Source organism: Anomaloglossus baeobatrachus, chromosome 10 (assembly GCF_048569485.1).
Source record: "Anomaloglossus baeobatrachus isolate aAnoBae1 chromosome 10, aAnoBae1.hap1, whole genome shotgun sequence".
NCBI classification, from domain to species: Eukaryota; Metazoa; Chordata; class Amphibia; order Anura; family Aromobatidae; genus Anomaloglossus; species Anomaloglossus baeobatrachus.
In genome coordinates, this window is record NC_134362.1 from 18,108,755 (window position 1) to 18,128,112 (window position 19,358).

Genomic DNA, 19,358 nt, shown 5'->3' on the forward strand with positions numbered 1-19,358 from the left:
TCAACTAATATTTACATACAGTGACCAAATAATATCATCATGTTTTGCTAAAATAATACCTACATGCAGTGTTCAAAAAATATCGCCATAAAGGAACAAATAATACAGCCATAGAGTGCTCAAATACTACCAATATACATTACTCAAATATTACCTAGATATAGTACTCAAATATTACTAACATATGGTGTTCAATTAATACTACCATATTATGCTGAAATAATATCAACATACAGTGACTAAGTAATATCACCAAGTGGCGCTAAAATAGTACCTACATACAGTGCTCAATTAATACTTACATACAGTAACCAAACAATATCACTAGATAGTGCTCAAATAATACCTACATATACTGCTCAAATAATATTTACATAGAGTGACCAAGTAATATCACCATGCAGTGCTAAAATATTATTATTATTATTATTATAATAATAATAATAATTATTATTATTATTATTAACGCCATTAATTCCATGGTGCTTTACAAGTGAAAAGGGATATACATAAAATAATACCTACGTACTGTACATTGCTCAAAAAATATCGCTATAAAGGGACAAATAAGACAGCCATAGAGTGGTCAAATAATACCACCATGCAGTGCTCAAATACTACCAATATACAGTACTCAAATATTACTTAAATATATTGCTGAAATATTATTAACATACGGTGTTCAATTAATACCACCATATAATGCTGAAATAATATCAGCATACAGTGACTAAATAATATCACCATGTGAGGCTAAAATAATACCTACATACAGTGCTTAAATAACAGTTACATACAGTGACCAAATAATACTTGCAACAGCCCAATTATATTACCATAATAAAAGCGCTGTACGATGCATAAATAATACCGCTATACACTTAATATAAAAATGACTCAGTGTTGAGAAGCCACAAATGCTCGGCACAGGTGTAATAATGGGTAGAGTTCCCCTTTAGGGCGCAGCGCGGTGTTATAGCGGTGATATTTAGGATTAACTGACACTTTTTGGCGCTTTCCTCCCACCAGATACTACTACAAGCGGGAGATCCTGGAGCGCGTGGACGGGAGGCGCCTGGTGTATAAGTTTGGGAAGAATGCTCGGGGCTGGAAGGAGAACGACAGCTGAAGCCCCCTGAAGCCCACCACTGACTGCACACACTGACTTATTTATTTATATGGGGCAGAAGGCGGCGGCGGACCCTTCTCTACGCTCAGGAGAATCCTCTGGACACAGTTTTCTGTGACTCGCGGCTCTTCCCGGATTCGGCTGCTTTCTATCCGCAGCTCTCTGGGATTTATATGGTTAATGTGAGACGGGGGACGCCGGATTACGCTCTTACAATTGTCGCGGTTTTGTGTAAACGTCTTTTTTTTTTACTTGGGGCCGATTTTGCAATGTATTTAAAGGCAGCTGCATCTTAAAGGGGTGTTCTATAGAAAAAAGACTAAAACCATTGATTGTATACTGTTGTCTAATACTTTGTAGAGACTTTCAAGATCTCTGCTTGCTGTCAGGGAGCGGGGCAGTTCTGCAGCCGGAGCGAGCAGAGATCTCAGCAGGAATTGATACAAAGTGATCAGCTTTATGTGCTACAGTTATAATATATACATTTACAAGGGGTTTCTGGGATCAATTAATTTAATTTGCTTCTTTCACCAATAATGTATATAATGCGCCAAATAAACCCACAACAGTGTCACGTGTCGTACGTGCTGATGTCTCGGGGTCACGCCACCTTGACCAGCGGTGTTAGTGCTACATGGCCAATAGCCAACGAATCAGAGGAGGTCTGATCAGTTCTGATTGGTCAGGGACTCATAATATCTAAAATAAAGAATCAGGGTGCTCCGCCAAGTAGTCCTCACCCCTGAGGCTGAAAAAGCACTCTATACAAGTCTACAGAGTCCGGGACCTGCAGTCAGCTGAGCTCTTCTGCTTTTATTTTTTAGCTATCGGGTGATGTCTCAGCACCGGACCCCTATACCTTCCAGAACCAACCAAAACTTATAGACATCTTCAATCTAATTTCTTAAAGGGCACCAATCACCAGGATTTTCCTATATAACCTAAAGCCAGTGCTATACTGCACTCTGAGGCTGACTCTATACATACAGTGCTATACTGGTACTATCAGGCTGATTCTATACATACAGTGCTATACTGGCACTATCAGGCTGATTCTATACATACAGTGCTATACTGGCGCTATCAGGCTGATTCTATACATACAGTGCTATACTGGCACTATCAGGCTGATTCTATACATACAGTGCTATACTGGCACTATCAGGCTGATTCTATACATACAGTGCTATACTGGCACTATCAGGCTGATTCTATACATACAGTGCTATACTGGCACTATCAGGCTGATTCTATACATACAGTGCTATACTGGCACTATCAGGCTGATTCTATACATACAGTGCTATACTGGCACTATCCTGCTGATTCTATACATACAGTGCTATACTGGCACTATCAGGCTGATTCTATACATACAGTGCTATACTGGCACTATCAGGCTGATTCTATACATACAGTGCTATACTGGTACTATCAGGCTGATTCTATACATACAGTGCTATACTGGCACTATCAGGCTGATTCTATACATACAGTGCTATACTGGCACTATCCTGCTGATTCTATACATACAGTGCTATACTGGCACTATCAGGCTGATTCTATACATACAGTGCTATACTGGCACTATCAGGCTGATTCTATACATACAGTGCTATACTGGCACTATCAGGCTGAGTCTATACATACAGTGCTATACTGGCACTATCAGGCTGATTCTATACATACAGTGCTATAGTGGCGCTATCAGGCTGATTCTATACATACAGTGCTATACTGGCACTATCAGGCTGATTCTATACATACAGTGCTATACTGGCGCTATCAGCTGATTCTATACATACAGTGCTATACTGGCACTATCAGACTGATTCTATACATACAGTGCTATACTGGCGCTATCAGGCTGATTCTATACATACAGTGCTATACTGGCGCTATCAGGCTGATTCTATACATACAGTGCTCTACTGGCGCTATCAGGCTGATTGTATACATACAGTGCTATACTGGCACTATCAGGCTGATTCTATACATACAGTGCTATACTGGCACTATCAGGCTGATTCTATACATACAGTGCTATACTGGCACTATCAGGCTGATTCTATACATACAGTGCTATACTGGCATTATCAGGCTGATTCTATACATACAGTGCTATACTGGCACTATCAGGCTGATTCTATACATACAGTGCTATACTGGCGCTATCAGGCTGATTCTATACATACAGTGCTATACTGGCTCTATCAGGCTGATTGTATACATACAGTGCTATACTGGCACTATCAGGCTAATTGTATACATACAGTGCTATACTGGCACTATCAGGCTGATTCTATACATACAGTGCTATACTGGGCTATCAGACTGATTCTATACATACAGTGCTATACTGGCACTATCAGGCTGATTCTATACATACAGTGCTATACTGGCACTATCAGGCTGAGTCTATACATACAGTGCTATACTGGCACTATCAGGCTGATTCTATACATACAGTGCTATACTGGCACTATCAGGCTGATTCTATACATACAGTGCTATACTGCACTCTCAGGCTGAGTCTATACATGCCTTTAGCGGTCAGCTAGGATGTATAGGTTTTGAAACACAAGCAAGTAAAGTTTATAAAATCAGTAGCTTTTTGAGTGACAGCAGCTGCCAATCAGCTGATAGCTGGGGGGGTATTCATAGTGATTCCCGCCCCTCTGCCTGTCCATACTCCCCCTGTTATTTATGCTAATTCTATTATAGAATCGTTTTACTAATTGACTAGAAGGACCTGTGCTGATGTCATACCAATGTGACCAGAAGAGGCCTCAGCCAACAGAAAAATAATGTTGCTTCCTGGTATTAGCTATGTTTGCTGAGTCTCCGCCCCTTCTGGTCACATGGGTATGACATCAGCACAGGTCCTTCTAGTTACTTAGTAAAATGATTCTATAATAGAATTAGCATAAATAACAAGGGAAGGGGATAACTATGAATACCCAACCCAGCTATCAGCTGATCAGCAGCTGCTGTCAATCAAAAAGCTGCTCATTTTACAAACTTGCTTGTGTTTCAAAACCTATACATCCTAGCTGATCACTAAAGGTATCTATAGAATCAGCCTGATAGTGCCAGTATAGCACCATATGTATAAAATCAGCCTGATAGTGCCAGTATAGCACTGTATGTATAGAATCAGCCTGATAGTGCCAGTATAGCATCGTATGTATAAAATCAGCATGATAGTGCCAGTATAGCACTGTATGTATAGAATCAGCCTGATAGTGCCAGTATAGCACTGTATGTATAGACTCAGCCTGATAGTGCCAGTATAGCACTGTATGTATAGAATCAGCCTGATAGTGCCAGTATAGCACTGTATGTAGAGAATCAGCCTGATAGCGCCAGTATAGCACTGTATGTATAGAATCAGCCTGATAGTGCCAGTATAGCACTGTATGTATAGAATCAGCCTGATAGTGCCAGTATAGCACTGTATGTAGAGAATCAGCCTGATAGTGCCAGTATAGCACTGTATATATAGAATCAGCCTGATAGTGCCAGTATAGCACTGTATGTATAGAATCAGCCTGATAGTTCCAGTATAGCACTGTATGTATAGAATCAGCCTGATAGCGCCAGTATAGCACTGTATGTATAGAATCAGCCTGATAGTGCCAGTATAGCACTATATGTATAGAATCAGCCTGATAGTGCCAGTATAGCACTGTATGTATAGAATCAGCCTGATAGCGCCAGTATAGCACTGTATGTATAGAATGAGCCTGATAGTGCCAGTATAGCACTGTATGTATAGAATGAGCCTGATAGTGCCAGTATAGCACTGTATGTATAGAATCAGCCATATAGTGCCAGTATAGCACTGTATGTATAGAATCAGCCTGATAGTGCCAGTATAGCACTGTATGTATAGAATCAGCCTGATAGTTCCAGTATAGCACTGTATGTATAGAATCAGCCTGATAGCGCCAGTATAGCACTGTATGTATAGAATCAGCCTGATAGTGCCAGTATAGCACTATATGTATAGAATCAGCCTGATAGTGCCAGTATAGCACTGTATGTATAGAATCAGCCTGATAGCGCCAGTATAGCACTGTATGTATAGAATGAGCCTGATAGTGCCAGTATAGCACTGTATGTATAGAATGAGCCTGATAGTGCCAGTATAGCACTGTATGTATAGAATCAGCCATATAGTGCCAGTATAGCACTGTATGTATAGAATCAGCCTGATAGTGCCAGTATAGCACTGTATATATAGAATCAGCCTGATAGTGCCAGTATAGCACTGTATGTATAGAATCAGCCTGATAGCGCCAGTATAGCACTGTATGTATAGAATCAGCCTGATAGCGCCAGTATAGCACTGTATGTATAGAATCAGCCTGATAGCGCCAGTATAGCACTGTATGTATAGAATCAGCCTGATAGTGCCAGTATAGCACTGTATGTATAGACTCAGCCTGATAGTGCCAGTATAGCACTGTATGTATAGAATCAGCCTGATAGTGCCAGTATAGCACTGTATGTATAGAATCAGCCTGATAGCGCCAGTATAGCACTGTATGTATAGACTCAGCCTGATAGTGCCAGTATAGCACTGTATGTATAGAATCAGCCTGATAGTGCCAGTATAGCCCTGTATGTATAGAATCAGCCTGATAGTGCCAGTATAGCACTGTATGTATAGAATCAGCCTGATAGCGCCAGTATAGCACTGTATGTATAGAATGAGCCTGATAGCGCCAGTATAGCACTGTATGTATAGAATGAGCCTGATAGTGCCAGTATAGCACTGTATGTATAGAATCAGCCTGATAGTGCCAGTATAGCACTGTATGTATAGAATCAGCCTGATAGCCCCAGTATAGCACTGTATGTATAGAAACAGCCTGATAGTGCCAGTATAGCACTGTATGTATAGAATCAGCCTGATAGTGCCAGTATAGCACTGTATGTATAGAATCAGCCTGATAGTGCCAGTATAGCACTGTATGTATAGAATCAGCCTGATAGCCCCAGTATAGCACTGTATGTATAGAATCAGCCTGATAGCGCCAGTATAGCACTGTATGTATAGAATGAGCCTGATAGTGCCAGTATAGCACTGGCTTTAGGTTATATAGGAACATCCTGGTGATTGGTGCGCTTTAAAAGAGGGATTCTCCAATCAGGACGACCCCTTCTGACTTCTTAGAACAAAAACTCCCACTGATGAGTTGATTGTCACGGATCTGACTTTCCTATCCTAACATGATTGGCTCCATGTATCCTTCACCAAGTCACTACTCGCTAACCCACCAGAAATTATTACATAATGCCCATTTAAATAAATGGCGCGTGTAATACCAGGCCCTGTTAAAGAATATGGACACCTCTTTCTTTTTTCTTTACCTTTACTACATATATTTCTGCCTAAAAATAATTTTTGCAATCGGCTTCTATTCAAAAATTCACACTATTTGTGTTTTATCCCCTTTGTGTTTTATCCCCTTTGTGTTTTATCCCCTCTGTGTTTTATACCCTCTGTGTTTTATCCCCTCTGTGTTTTACACTCTCCACTGATGACTGCAGAATGAGTTAACTGAGAATCCATCAGTGAGCTCCTTCTGATGGGAGAAGTTCTGAAGATTTATGACTAGTGATGAGTAAATACTAAATATTTGAGTTCGGATTATTCGTACCGAATAACTAGTGCTACTCCAGTATTACACGAATAACGAACCTTATGGAAGTCAATGGGGAACCTGAGATTTCCCAGACAATTGCTCGGGTTCCCCCATTGACTTGTATTAGGTTCCTTATTCATGATAAATACAGGAATAGTACTATGTACTCGGTACGAATATCCGAACCCGAATATTTAGTGTTTGCTCATCACTATTTACGACCACATGAAAGTTGAGCTGAACTTTGTGACCATAAAACGGCTGATAATATGTAATAAAGCTTATAAAATTGGTTGTCCAGATAGGAAAGCAACAGCTTTAAAGCTGCATTCTGATTGGCTGCTTATGTGCAACATTACTCTAAAGCTGTATTCTGATTGGCTGCTATGTGCAACATTACTTTAAAGCTGCATTCTGATTGGCTGCTATGTGCAACATTACTTTAAAGCTGCATTCTGATTGGCTGCTTATGTGCAACATTGCTTTAAAGCTGCATTCTGATTGGCTGCTTATGTGCAACATTGCTTTAAAGCTACATTCTGATTCGCTGCTTATGTTCAACATTGCTTTAAAGCTGCATTCTGATTGGCTGCTATGTGCAACATTGCTTTAAAGCCACATTCTGAATGGCTGTTATGTGCAACATTGCTTTAAAGCTGCATTTTGATTGGCTGTTATGTGCAACATTGCTTTAAAGCTGGATTCTGATTGGCTGCTTATGTGCAGCATTGCTTTAAAGCTGCATTCTGATTAGCTGCTATGTGCAACATTGCTTTAAAGCTGCATTCTGATTGGCTGCTATGTGCAACATTGCTTTAAAACTGCATTCTGATTGGCTCCTATGTGCAACATTGCTTTAAAGCTGCATTGTGATTGGCTGCAATGGCAAAATTGCTGTAAAGCTGCATTCTGATTGGCTGCTATGTGCAACATTGTTACTTTGTCAGTTACTTTTTTCTTCCTAAATATCTGCACAGATGTAGATGCCTTATGCTGATGTGTCACTACATGTATGATTAGCCGACTGTGAATCTTATCTTACCTTTTACTGGACGGAGGTGGAAGCTGCTACTTTTGGGCATTACAAGCTTTATATATTGGTGGGGAGAAGTTGGGGTTTTTCTTCCTCCACTATAGAGAATATACTAGACTTTATTGCTATATGATTTTTCCTCTTTTGCATTCAGCTGTACTAATCACAGCATATCCCTCTCATATGGGTTATGGCAGAGGGCTATGTTCACACACGGTTCCTCGGGTGCAGATTGGGCTACTTGGGTGACTTTTAGTAGCGTGATCTAAAATCTACCCTTTCTTTGAAACTTCCTTGGTGATGGGACCTACTGCATTCATAAGAGCAATACCCCTTTAAATGTCAATGTGAGAGTGGTTGTTAAAGGGCAGTATCCTAAAAACAGCGCCCCACCTGCCTACAGGTTGTTTAGGGTATTGCACCTCAACCCGATACACTTCTGCAATAGCAGATAGCTCTGTCTTAGAGGGGTGTGAGATAATCTTATACATAATCTGATTAATGAGGTATTGAGCACTCATGTGAGTGAATATTAGGCCCTAAGATAAGGACACACTACTGTAATGTGAGATGAATGAGTGAATTTTTTGCTGAATTTTCAAAGATATTTTGCTGTGAACCAAAGATTTCAATTGCCCTGAAAATGTATTTTTACTGTTCTGCTGTCACACACTGTCTGTACAGTTTATTCGGTGCTTTAATGGCTTTCTCTCCCTATGTCTATTGCTAAGCTGTGAGCTGTGACGCTCTCTCACTATCCAGATTCACCACAATATGGCTGCTGCATTCCCTATCTTGGCTTTTATACAGGATATTTTGCTGTGAACCAAAGCTTTCAATTGCTCTGAAAATCTTTTTTTACTGCTGTGCTGTCACACACTGTCTGTATAGTATATTTGGTGTTTTAATGACTTTTTCTCCCTGCCTCTGCTTTTATACAGGATATTTTGCTGTAAACCAAAGCTTTCAATTGCCATGAATATTTTTTTTTTTTTACTGCTGTGCTGTCACTAACTGTCTGTACAGCTTACGCAGGGTTTTAAGGTCTTTCTCTCCCTGTCTCTATAGCTAAGCTGTGAGCTGTGATGTTCTTTCACTATCCAGATTCACCACAATATGGCTGCTGCATTCCCTGCCTCGGCTTTTATACAGGATATTTTGCTGTGGTTTTGCTGTGATGCTGCATTCCCTGCCTTGACTTTTATACAGGATAGTTTGTTGTGAACCAAAGCTTTCAATTGCCCTGAAAATCCTACATTTTTTTACTGCTGTGCTGTCACACACAGTCTGTATAGTTTATTCAGTGTCTTAACGGCTTTCTCTCCCTGTCTCTATGGCTAAGCTGTGAGCAGTGACGTTCTCACACTATCCAGATTCACCACAATATGGAATATTCAGTGGTTTAATGGCTTTCTCTCCCTGTGTCTATGGCTAAACTGTAAGCTGTGACGTTCTCACACTATCCAGATTCACCACAATATGGAATATTCAGTATTTTAATGGCTTTCTCTCCATCTCTATGGCTAAGTTGGGAGCTGTGACATTCTCACACTATCCAGATTCACCACAATATGGCATATTCAGTGTTTTAATGGCTTTTTCTCCCTGTGTCTATGGCTAAGCTGTGAGCTGTGACGTTCTCACACTATCCAGATTCACCACAATATGGCGTATTCAGTGTTTTAATATCTTTCTCTCTCCGTCTCTATGGCTGAGCTATGAGCTGTGACGTTCTCACACTATCCACATTCCCCACAATATGGCGGCTGCATTCCCTGCCTCGGCTTTTATACAGGCTACGATAGTCATTGCTGATTCGCTGTGTTATAGCATGTGATGTAAAAGATGCAAGACATTATGGGGAAACCTGGGTGACCCTTCTCTGTCTGATTTACACTAAATTAATTGAAAATTGTTGGTTCAGCAAATTCCTAAATATTCAATTAAATTGATTTGCTGATATCCAGCAGGCGCCATAGCAAAGATAAAAGTGCGGCGGCTTTCAGGTTCTTCTTGACACCATCACACCACTACCTATCTTTGGTAGAAGGTCCGGGTGCCCCCATTATATTTTTAGAAATCGGGTTCATTTTTTTATTGGCATTTGCAAACATTTCCGCTCATCCTCTTCCCATTTCACTGGGGACGAGACCAACCTGGAAGGGCCTCCTGTCTCCCAGGGTTTCTCCTATAAGTCCAGTCTTTTTTTGGGGGGGTGTAGAGGTAGATTAGTAGGGGGTACCACAATCACACCTCTAACAAGAGGAACTCTCTGGACTCTAAACATGAAAAAAAAAAAAAAATAGTCAAAAAGTTGAATTTCACCTTTGTATTTTCTGATGTAGCTCGGGATTATGGATACATGTGTAGTTTGTACCGTATTGTTTATTAATAAAAATGAGTTTTTAGATTAATATCTGCATTATTTGTCTATATGGAGCCTTAAAAGCTTGGGGTAGGTGGGCAACATTTCCGTTTTTGCCCTTTGGCGGTTGTATATATCATCCCAGGATCTCTGAGAATCGTCTATAAACCTTAAAGAGATTGTCTCACAAAAAAAATGGTCTGATCTTCCATTGATGGAGCAGTTTTCTTAGCTCCCATAGACTCAATTGACAGGGTTGTGGTCTTTGCCTTCCCTAGACCCCCAACTATCGTGATCTTCTAATAATCTGGTCATTGGTCATGAGTTCTCCTGATCTCTTTGCCCGGTATTTCACAGGCTAGAGCAGCATTTTGTTCTCCAGAGCTGATCTTCCGGTTGTAACTACGGATCATTATGGCGTTACATAGTCTTTTGGTCCTCCAGTCTCTTTCCTTTATGTAATTATATCCAATCAGTCCCCCTTAAACTTCATTTTCCTTGTTTGATAGCCAAGGGTATGTAGCACCGGCGGGCATCCCTGCAGAGACGCCGACTTACTCACCGCCCCGACCGGGTCGCGTCCTCCCCCGCTCTCCACCCGCCAGCCACTTGTGCTGCTGCCTCCTTCCGTCCCGGGGCCTGTGCACGCAGCCCAGGTCTGCCGGAGCGAGCTTAGGGCACTCATATGCGCACACCAGCCCTCCTCTTAAAGGGCCGACGCATTTCCAGGAAATGCCTCTCAACCTATGACTGAGAGGCACTATGTATTTAAGGCACCCTCCCATTAGGGGAGGTGCCTGCGCAACACTCCAAATTAGTCAATGTCCTCCCAGTCTGCTAGCTAGTTGTCAGGTACTGTTACCCTTGTATCCGCTAGCTATACCCAAGTCTGCCTTCCCATACCTGTCTATCCCTGCCGTGCCCACCTTTCCTGTCCAGCCTGTCTCAGTCACCCTGCCTATACCTGTCTATTACTGAGTCCATCACCTGTCCTGGGAGTCAGCTGCAACAGTGCCGGCCACTGCCCTGTAGTGGCCTAAGAGTTCCTTGCCCTGGGAGTGGTACCTGGCTTCCGCCCCGCGGTGGGCGCTTAGCTAACCCCTCCCAGTAAAGGATAAGTCCGGGTCCCCGCTGTGGTCCAGTGCGTGTACTAATCCCATTCACTGCCCCTACACCGGCCGGAAGTGTTACAGTGTATATTACTCACAGGACCAGAAAGAGTGGTGGACAGAGAAGGCAAACACCCGGGGTGCAACGGCACCAAAAAGTACTCTGCTAAATCTCTTCTTCAGCCAATCGGACACTGAGTCCAACAATCTGGTAATTCTGGAGGTGTTGGGGCCCTGAGAACCAAAAATGCTCTTATTGGAAAGAGAACGTAACCAAGCGGCTCCTCGTAAAAAAAAGTCCATCCAACACAGTTGGATGTAGAGGGACCAAGGCAATGGTGGACACAGATAGAAGAGGCCCCTGTGCAAGAATAATACACGGACCCGTTGCAGTCCAATAAGTCATCATAATGCAGATAGAGATAGATGTCACCCCCTCTACCTCCAGGTTGCACCAATGACATGTCCGCCTGTGAGGAATATGGTATATCCATACATGACAACCAAACATATTTCCACACATCCTATTCAGGATAGAAATCCAATACCCAGACCTTGGATCAAATGGTAAGTGAGAAAGTTAATCATAGAAGGGAAGAAGCCCTGACCACAGCAGACCCCCTAGTGACAAAAGTAATTCAGCTAGGGAAGTGGGTGTGCGATTGCTAGTTTCAAAAAAGCTTCAAAGGGGACCTGGTGACAGCCTGGCTCCATGGTAAAAAATATATACAAATTATAAAATTGGGGCTGTGAGATGCCGATTAGATGAAGAGAAGTGACAACTGACTCTTGAAATCGGATGTCGCCGCCTTTCATGACCCTTGTGCCATCTTGAAGATTTGTGTCTTTCTCCATACATGCTATAGTAATATTCAAGAAGGAAGGTTGTTAGATAATCCCTCATCATCAGGCTTCCATGACTCTTGCAGATATGCAAACTTTTGATTCTTTGACACCCATCAGCCATTACGGTCACTGTGTAACTCATTCAGGTGTGTTTTTGAAAACATAAAAAAATCTCGGGCACGTCATGAGGAAGTGATTTCCATGTTGCCTCATGTGGGTAGAACTGAAAATCAGTCACTTGACGAGTATTGTGAAACCTAGAAAAAGTGGTGAGGGCACGTGAAATGTAGCAACACCGCACATACGCCTGGAATATATTACTCATACATGGCAGACATTGTTTACATTCATCCGAATCTCACAGGGAATTAACGTCCCCAATAGTCACCAATAGTCACCAACCAGCCGATCTGACCCTGTGATACAATGTGCAGTGTCAGTGTGCAGCTTATATACAATGTGCAGTGTCAGTGCGCAGCTTGTATACAATGTGCAGTGTCAGTGCGCAGCTTGTATACAATGTGCAGTGTCAGTGCGCAGCTTGTATACAATGTGCAGTGTCAGTGCGCAGCTTGTATACAATGTGCAGTGTCAGTGCGCAGCTTGTATACAATGTGCAGTGTCAGTGCGCAGCTTGTATACAATGTGCAGTGTCAGTGTGCAGCCTGTACAACAGTGTAAATTAGGTGTCCTCTAAATAAGTCACTACACAGCCATTAATGTCTAAACCACTGGCAACAAAAGTGAGTACACCCCTAAGTAAAAATGGGCAAATTGTGCTCAATTAGCCATTTTCCCTCCCCAGTGTCATGTGACTCATTAGTGTTACAAGGTCTCGGGTGTGAATGGGGGCAGCGGTGTTACATTTGGTGTTATCGCTCACACACTCTCTCATACTGGTCACTGGAAGTTCAGCATGGCTCCTCATAACAAAGAATTCTCTGAGGATCTAGAAAAAAAAATTGTTGCTCTACATGAAGATGGCTAAGGCTATAAGAAGATTGTTGCCACCCTGACACTGAGCTGCAGTGTGGTGGCCAAGACCATACAGAGGTATAACAAGACAGGATCCACTAAGAACAGGCCAAGCCATGGCCGACCACAGAAGCTGAGTGCACGAGCTCAGTGTCGTATCTAGAGGTCATATTTTCAGAATAGTCGTATGAGTGCTACCAGTATTGCTGCACAGGTTACAGGGGTGGGGGGCTCCGCCTGTCAGTGCTCAGACCATACACCGCAGACTGCAGAGGTTACAGAGGTGGGGGGGTCCGCCTGTCAGTGCTCAGACCATACACCGCACACTGCAGAGGTGACCGGCATAGGGGGATCCGCCTTTCAGTGCTCAGACCATACACCACACACTGCAGAGGTGACCGGCATAGGGGGATCCGCCTTTCAGTGCTCAGACCATACACCACACACTGCAGAGGTGACCGGCATAGGGGGATCCGCCTTTCAGTGCTCAGACCATACACCACACACTGCAGAGTTGACAGGCTTAGGGGGGTTCACCTGTCAGTGCAGAAACCATACACTGCACATCACATTGCTCTGCATGGCTGTCAGGCCAGAAGAAAGCCTCTTCTAAAGATGATGTACAAGAAATCTGCAAGCAGTTTGCTGAAGAAAAGCAGAATAAGGACATGGATTACTGGAACCGTCCTGTGGTCTGATGAGACCAAGATAAATTTATTTGGTACAGATGGCGCCAGTGTTTGTGGTGGAAACCAGGTGAGGCGGATAAGGAAAGGTGTGTCCTGCCTACAGTCAGTCATGGTGGTGGTAATGTCATGGTTTGGGGCTCCATGGGTGCTGCCGGCTGTGGGTTCTATAGTTTACTGAGGGAACCATGAATGCAGACATGTCCTCTGACATATTAAAGCAGAGCAGGATCCCCTCCCTTCATATTCCAACATGATAACAACTCCAAACACTTCCAAGACCACCACTGCCTCGCTACAGAAACTGAGAGAAAAAGTGATGGATCAGCCGAGCGTCTCCAGACCAAAACCCTATGGAGCATCTGTGGGGCCTCCTCAAACTGAAAGTGGAGGAGCCCAAGGTCTGTAACATCCACCAGCTCTGGGATGTTGTTATGGAGGATGAAGAGGATCCAGCGGCTCCTGTGAGGTTCTAGTTAACTCCATGCCCAAGAGAGGTAAGGTCGTGCTGGAAAATAATGGTGGCCACAAAATATTCAAACCAAGGGCACAATTTGGCCATTTTCACTTAGGGGTGTACTCACTTTTGTTGCCAGCGGTTTAGGCATTAATGGCTCTGTGCTGAGTTATTTAAAGGGCATCAAATTTATGATGCAAAAATGAGGACACCCCACATCAAAAACTACTATGTCCAGTATTTTGGACGACTTTTCAGGAAAGGACCAAGTCTTCTAGGCACAGCGTGAACAAGTAGATGACATATTATAACATCAACCATCTTCCATTCTTCAGAACCAACTCTTTTAGCAGAACTGAACTTTTTCTGCAGAACTCCCCATAGACTCCGGTTGGGTCAGATCCGGAGACAGAATTAAAAATAGCAATATCCGCTCCCCAATTAGTAGACAATCAAAGAAATGCAGCTAGCAGCAATTACCCACTCCTGTCATAGTATTACCAATAAATACTGTATACAGTATCAATGCTGCTGCGTGGATGGTCTATAGGAATATCGCACACAAGACTGTGTGAATAGAAGCCAAACAAGGGAGAAGGGGGTGGTCCACACCGGCCACACAATTGTCCACAAAAAAGATTAATAAAGGTGATAAACCAAATAATGAATCTGATGGCAAGGTAGAACATACTACAAACCAAAAGATCCAACCACTCACTGAGACCTCAGATGACCTGGCAGAGGATGGCAGGTAGAGTAGTCAATGGACCCAAGTGGCTGGTGAAGGATCGCGATGCAGCAGACTCCATGCTGAGGTAGAGGAAGCGGGTCGCGAGGGAATCCACAAAGAGCGTAATCCTCTGCAGACAGCACGGTCCTATTTTAAATCACAATTATATTATTAATGACAAAAAATATTTTTACAGAAGTGAGGAACCGCCATGGGTACTAGATTCACGCCCAGTTACCCCAATCTCTATATGGGATGGTGGGAGTCTGAGGCCATCTTCCCTAATGGAGAACTGCGCTCGGATCTGGTCCTATGGTGGCGTTTCATTGATGATGTGCTGTTTATTTGGAAGGGGTCGGTAGAATCCCTCAAATTGTTTTTTAATGAGATTAATTCTAATGATTTATATCTTAAATCCATACAGCTGTCAGGCAAGTATTTTCTACCTTGCGATCACATTCATCGTTTGGTTTATCACCTTTATTAATCTTTTTTGTGGGCGATTGTTTGGCTGGTGTGGACCACCCTCTCCTCCCTTATTTGGCTTACTATTCGCCCAATCTTGAGTGCGATATACCTATATACCATCTGCGCAGCAGCATTTATACTGTATTCAGATCAGGAGATGCTCGGCCCCTGTATCACTTTCACCCTTCAGAAATGCAGCAAATGTGAGTTTTGTATCATTGTTGGAAAAGTACTCATCTACCGAAGGCACGTATATAATTTGAAAAAGGTCTGCATCTCTACACCGAAACGTGCGTCGTCTTGCATTTAATTTTTAAAAGAAAATGGAATGAAAATGGATTGAAAGATATGGAATAAATTCTGCAATTATAAAGACTTTTTTTGTGACTGCCGATCCTTCTGCTTATATTGCTGTGAGGACCCCAAAGGCACAGAGTGATAGCGGCATCTTTTCTTTCACTATAGAGCAGTAAATTCTTGAACATCAACAACATGTATCCCCTGACACCAACTGCTCATGTAAGGACATCGGCACCTCCAGGTCTCACTGTAGGCGCCAGGTATTTTACTAAATTAGTTTTTCATTTGGGGAATACAAAAATAGAGACACTTTTTTCAAAAACATTTGTATAATAGCCCCTCAGTAAAGAGTACGCCGCCTCCCGGTGCAGGGAATATCATGTGTGGAATATCGTGTGTCCTTTCTGACCGCAATATACAGTACAGACCAAAAGTTTGGACACACCTTCTCATCTCTAGAACAACTGTTAAGAGGAGACTTTGTGCAGCAGCCTTCATGGTAAAATAGCTGCTAGGAAACCACTGCTAAGGACAGGCAACAAGCAGAAGAGACTTGTTTGGGCTAAAGAACACATGGAATGGACATTAGACCAGTGGAAATCTGTGCTTTGGTCTGATGAGTCCAAATTTGAGATCTTTGGATCCAACCACCGTGTCTTTGTAGAAAAGGTGAACGGATGGACTCTACATGCCTGGTTCTCACCGTGAAGCATGGAGGAGGAGGTGGGATGGTGTGGGGGGGCTTTGCTGGTGACACTGTTGGGGATTTATTCAAAATTGAAGGCATACAGAACCAGCATGGCTACCACAGCATCTTGCAGCGGCACATGCTATTCCATCCGGTTTGCATTTAGTTGGACCATCATTTATTTTTCAACAGGACAATGACCCCAAACACATCTCCAGGCTGTGTAAGGGCTATTTGACTAAGAAGGAGAGTGATGGGTGCTACGCCAGATGACCTGGCCTCCACAGTCACCAGACCTGAACCCAATCGAGATGGTTTGGGGTGAGCTGGACCGCAGAGTGAAGGCAAAAGGGCCAACAAGTGCTAAGCATCTCTGGGAACTCCTTCAAGACTGTTGGAAGACCATTTCCGGTGACTACCTCTTGAAGCTCATTAAGAGAGTGCCAAGAGTGTGCAAAGCAGTAATCAAAGCAAAAGGTGGCTACTCTGAAGAACCTAGAATATAAGACATATTTTCAGTTGTTTCACACTTTTTTAAGTATTGCATTCTACAGGTGTTAATTCATAGTTTTGATGCCTTCAATGTGAATTTACAAATTTTAGAGTCATGAAAATAAAGAAAACTCTTTGAATGAGAAGGTGTGTCCAAACATTTGGTCTGTACTGTAGATCAAATCTTCCAAACCCTCAAAAGGCAATTTGGTTGCAATAGCGCCATCTAGGTTACATTTTCTATGTTTAAAACCCCCAGATGGTTTCCCTTTAAATCTGCTCCCTAGAAGGGCTAGATTTGCATATAAGCCCAGACAGTGCGGCGAGTAAAGTCCAGTCCATGATTTTTATGCAATTTACTCAGTTTATTGCTCTAATCAAATAATTATCTGATGCAAACTTCCAGGCCGACTCTGATCTCAGACTCCGTATCGCGAAAAAAAAACATACAGCAGATGAAAATCTCCCAAAGAGATAATAATTGTATCAGGCTTCAAGGCTACGACGGATGAGGCTACACGGAGATGCCCAAAACCCTTCATAAACCGCCATGACACATGCGTTGTCCTTACCCTATGAGAGATCCCTGCCCTTTTTCTCACCTGACCTGTTGATGGCGCTATCGGGAAAGTCATCACCCAAGACCCCAAGTTGATGCCCCCCATATAGGCTGAAAATGGTGATATGGCTCAGAAAACGGTATTATGTAAATGTTTTTGAACCTCCACCCTACAAACACTGGGCGGTTACTCTAAGAATACAGTGTAAACAATATGAGTACTATTGTTTTCTTTTTTCTGTACCAGTTTTTACGCTGGCTGGTTAAATTATATAGTTGCAAAACGCTTGCGTGTTTTATTTTCTGTAGCTTAATGGTCAGCTTTACTGTATAGCCTATGACATGATGCGCGGAGTCACTTCATCAGCATTAATAACAGCTCTATTGTACAGCTGGCAGTCTAGATGTGGCAGGGTAGTAATACTACGCACAGAAGGATCTGGTCCGGCACCTCTTCCATCTTGTGCAGTTGCCGTCCTCCTTCCCAGCTCCGTGTGGATGATGCGTCGTACCTCATCTACCCAAAGGCCTCCATTGTGCTCCTGCGCATGCACTCTTTGACCTGTGCGTAATACTACGCACAGAAGGATCTGGTCTGGCGCCTCTTCCATCTTGTGCAGTCGCCGTCCTCCTTCCCAACTCCGTGTGGATGACACGACCTACGTCATCTACCTAAAGGCCTCCATTGTGCTCCTGTGCATGCACACTTTGATCTGTCCTGCTGAGGGCAGAATAAAATATTGTAGTGCGCATGCGCGGGCGATCCTTGCCTTCTCCTTGTGCCTGCACATTACAGTACTTTGCTCTGCCCTCAGTGGGGCAGATCAAAGTGCGCATGCGCAGGAGCGCAATGGAGGACTTTGGGTGGATGACGTACGACGCGTCATCCACATGGAGTTGGGAAGGAGGAGGGCGATGGAAGCATAGTGGAGGCGCCGGATCAAGAACAGCGACGTCCATCGGACTGGACCGCCCCCTAGGTGAGTATTATAAAGGTGTTTTTTACGTTACACAGCGGCCTGGGCTCTTATATACAGTATTCCGGAATGTTGTATATAAGAGCTCAGTGGTGATTGCTGCAGCTCATAAGGGAAAAACCTGGTGACAGGTTCCCTTTAAAGAGGATCTGTCACCAAGTCAAAAGTGGGCAGTTGTTGCTCTTATTTTATTTCCGCCCTGTTTATTAATTTTTTCGTTTTTATAAAAATTCATAATATGATTGCAGAGATACGGGCCTTTTTATTTAGCATTAATTTTTTTTTTTTTTTATCAAAGGGGCGTGGTAGACAAAGTAATAATGCAGCAGTCTAAAGACACGCCCAGGAGGAGCCTTTAAGCTCCGCCCCCTTGGAAAACAATGAATAAATGTGATAGTAGTTAATAAAATGGCCCATATCTCTGGAGCCTTATCGCAAATATAAAAAAATGGAATACTCGGGAATAAAATAAGAGCCACTTTTGATCTGGGGACAGGTCCTTCTTCAGTGTGTGCACCGGCCACATGACACTAGATATATGGAATCTGACACAGACATTTGCTGATCAGGTTGAATTCATGCTTCCATGTTTTGCAGTCCGATGCCCGGAGCGGCCGGTGGGGCTTCTGACCCAAGCTATGGAGTCAGGAAGGTCACGACCAGTTGGTGCATCACGGCCTGAAAAACGTGGATGTGTGAATCAGGCCTAAGAGCCACAGGATGCTACTATATGGAAACCATAGCCAGACTTATGATGGCACAAGTTTCTCTTGTTGAGTGGAGTTCCCCTTTAAGGTCAGTCTAATAAATAATTTTATTTTATTTTTATCAAACTTTTTAACTGAACAATCCAGAATCTCTGCCTTTGACGAAGAAAGCCCCGGGATATA

At 43.0% G+C, this 19,358-nt stretch overlaps 1 protein-coding gene across 1 annotated transcript in view; it reads left to right on the forward strand.

The window, feature by feature from the left end:
• Positions 1 to 2,036, forward strand: part of EHF (ETS homologous factor) — an 89,668-nt gene extending 87,632 nt beyond the window's left edge. The window contains exon 9 of the mRNA XM_075326848.1: positions 1,030 to 2,036. Within this exon, the coding sequence (XP_075182963.1) occupies positions 1,030 to 1,129 (100 nt within the window). The 3' untranslated portion in view covers positions 1,130 to 2,036. The remainder of the gene's footprint in view (positions 1 to 1,029) is intronic.
• Positions 2,037 to 19,358: the final 17,322 nt, after the last annotated feature.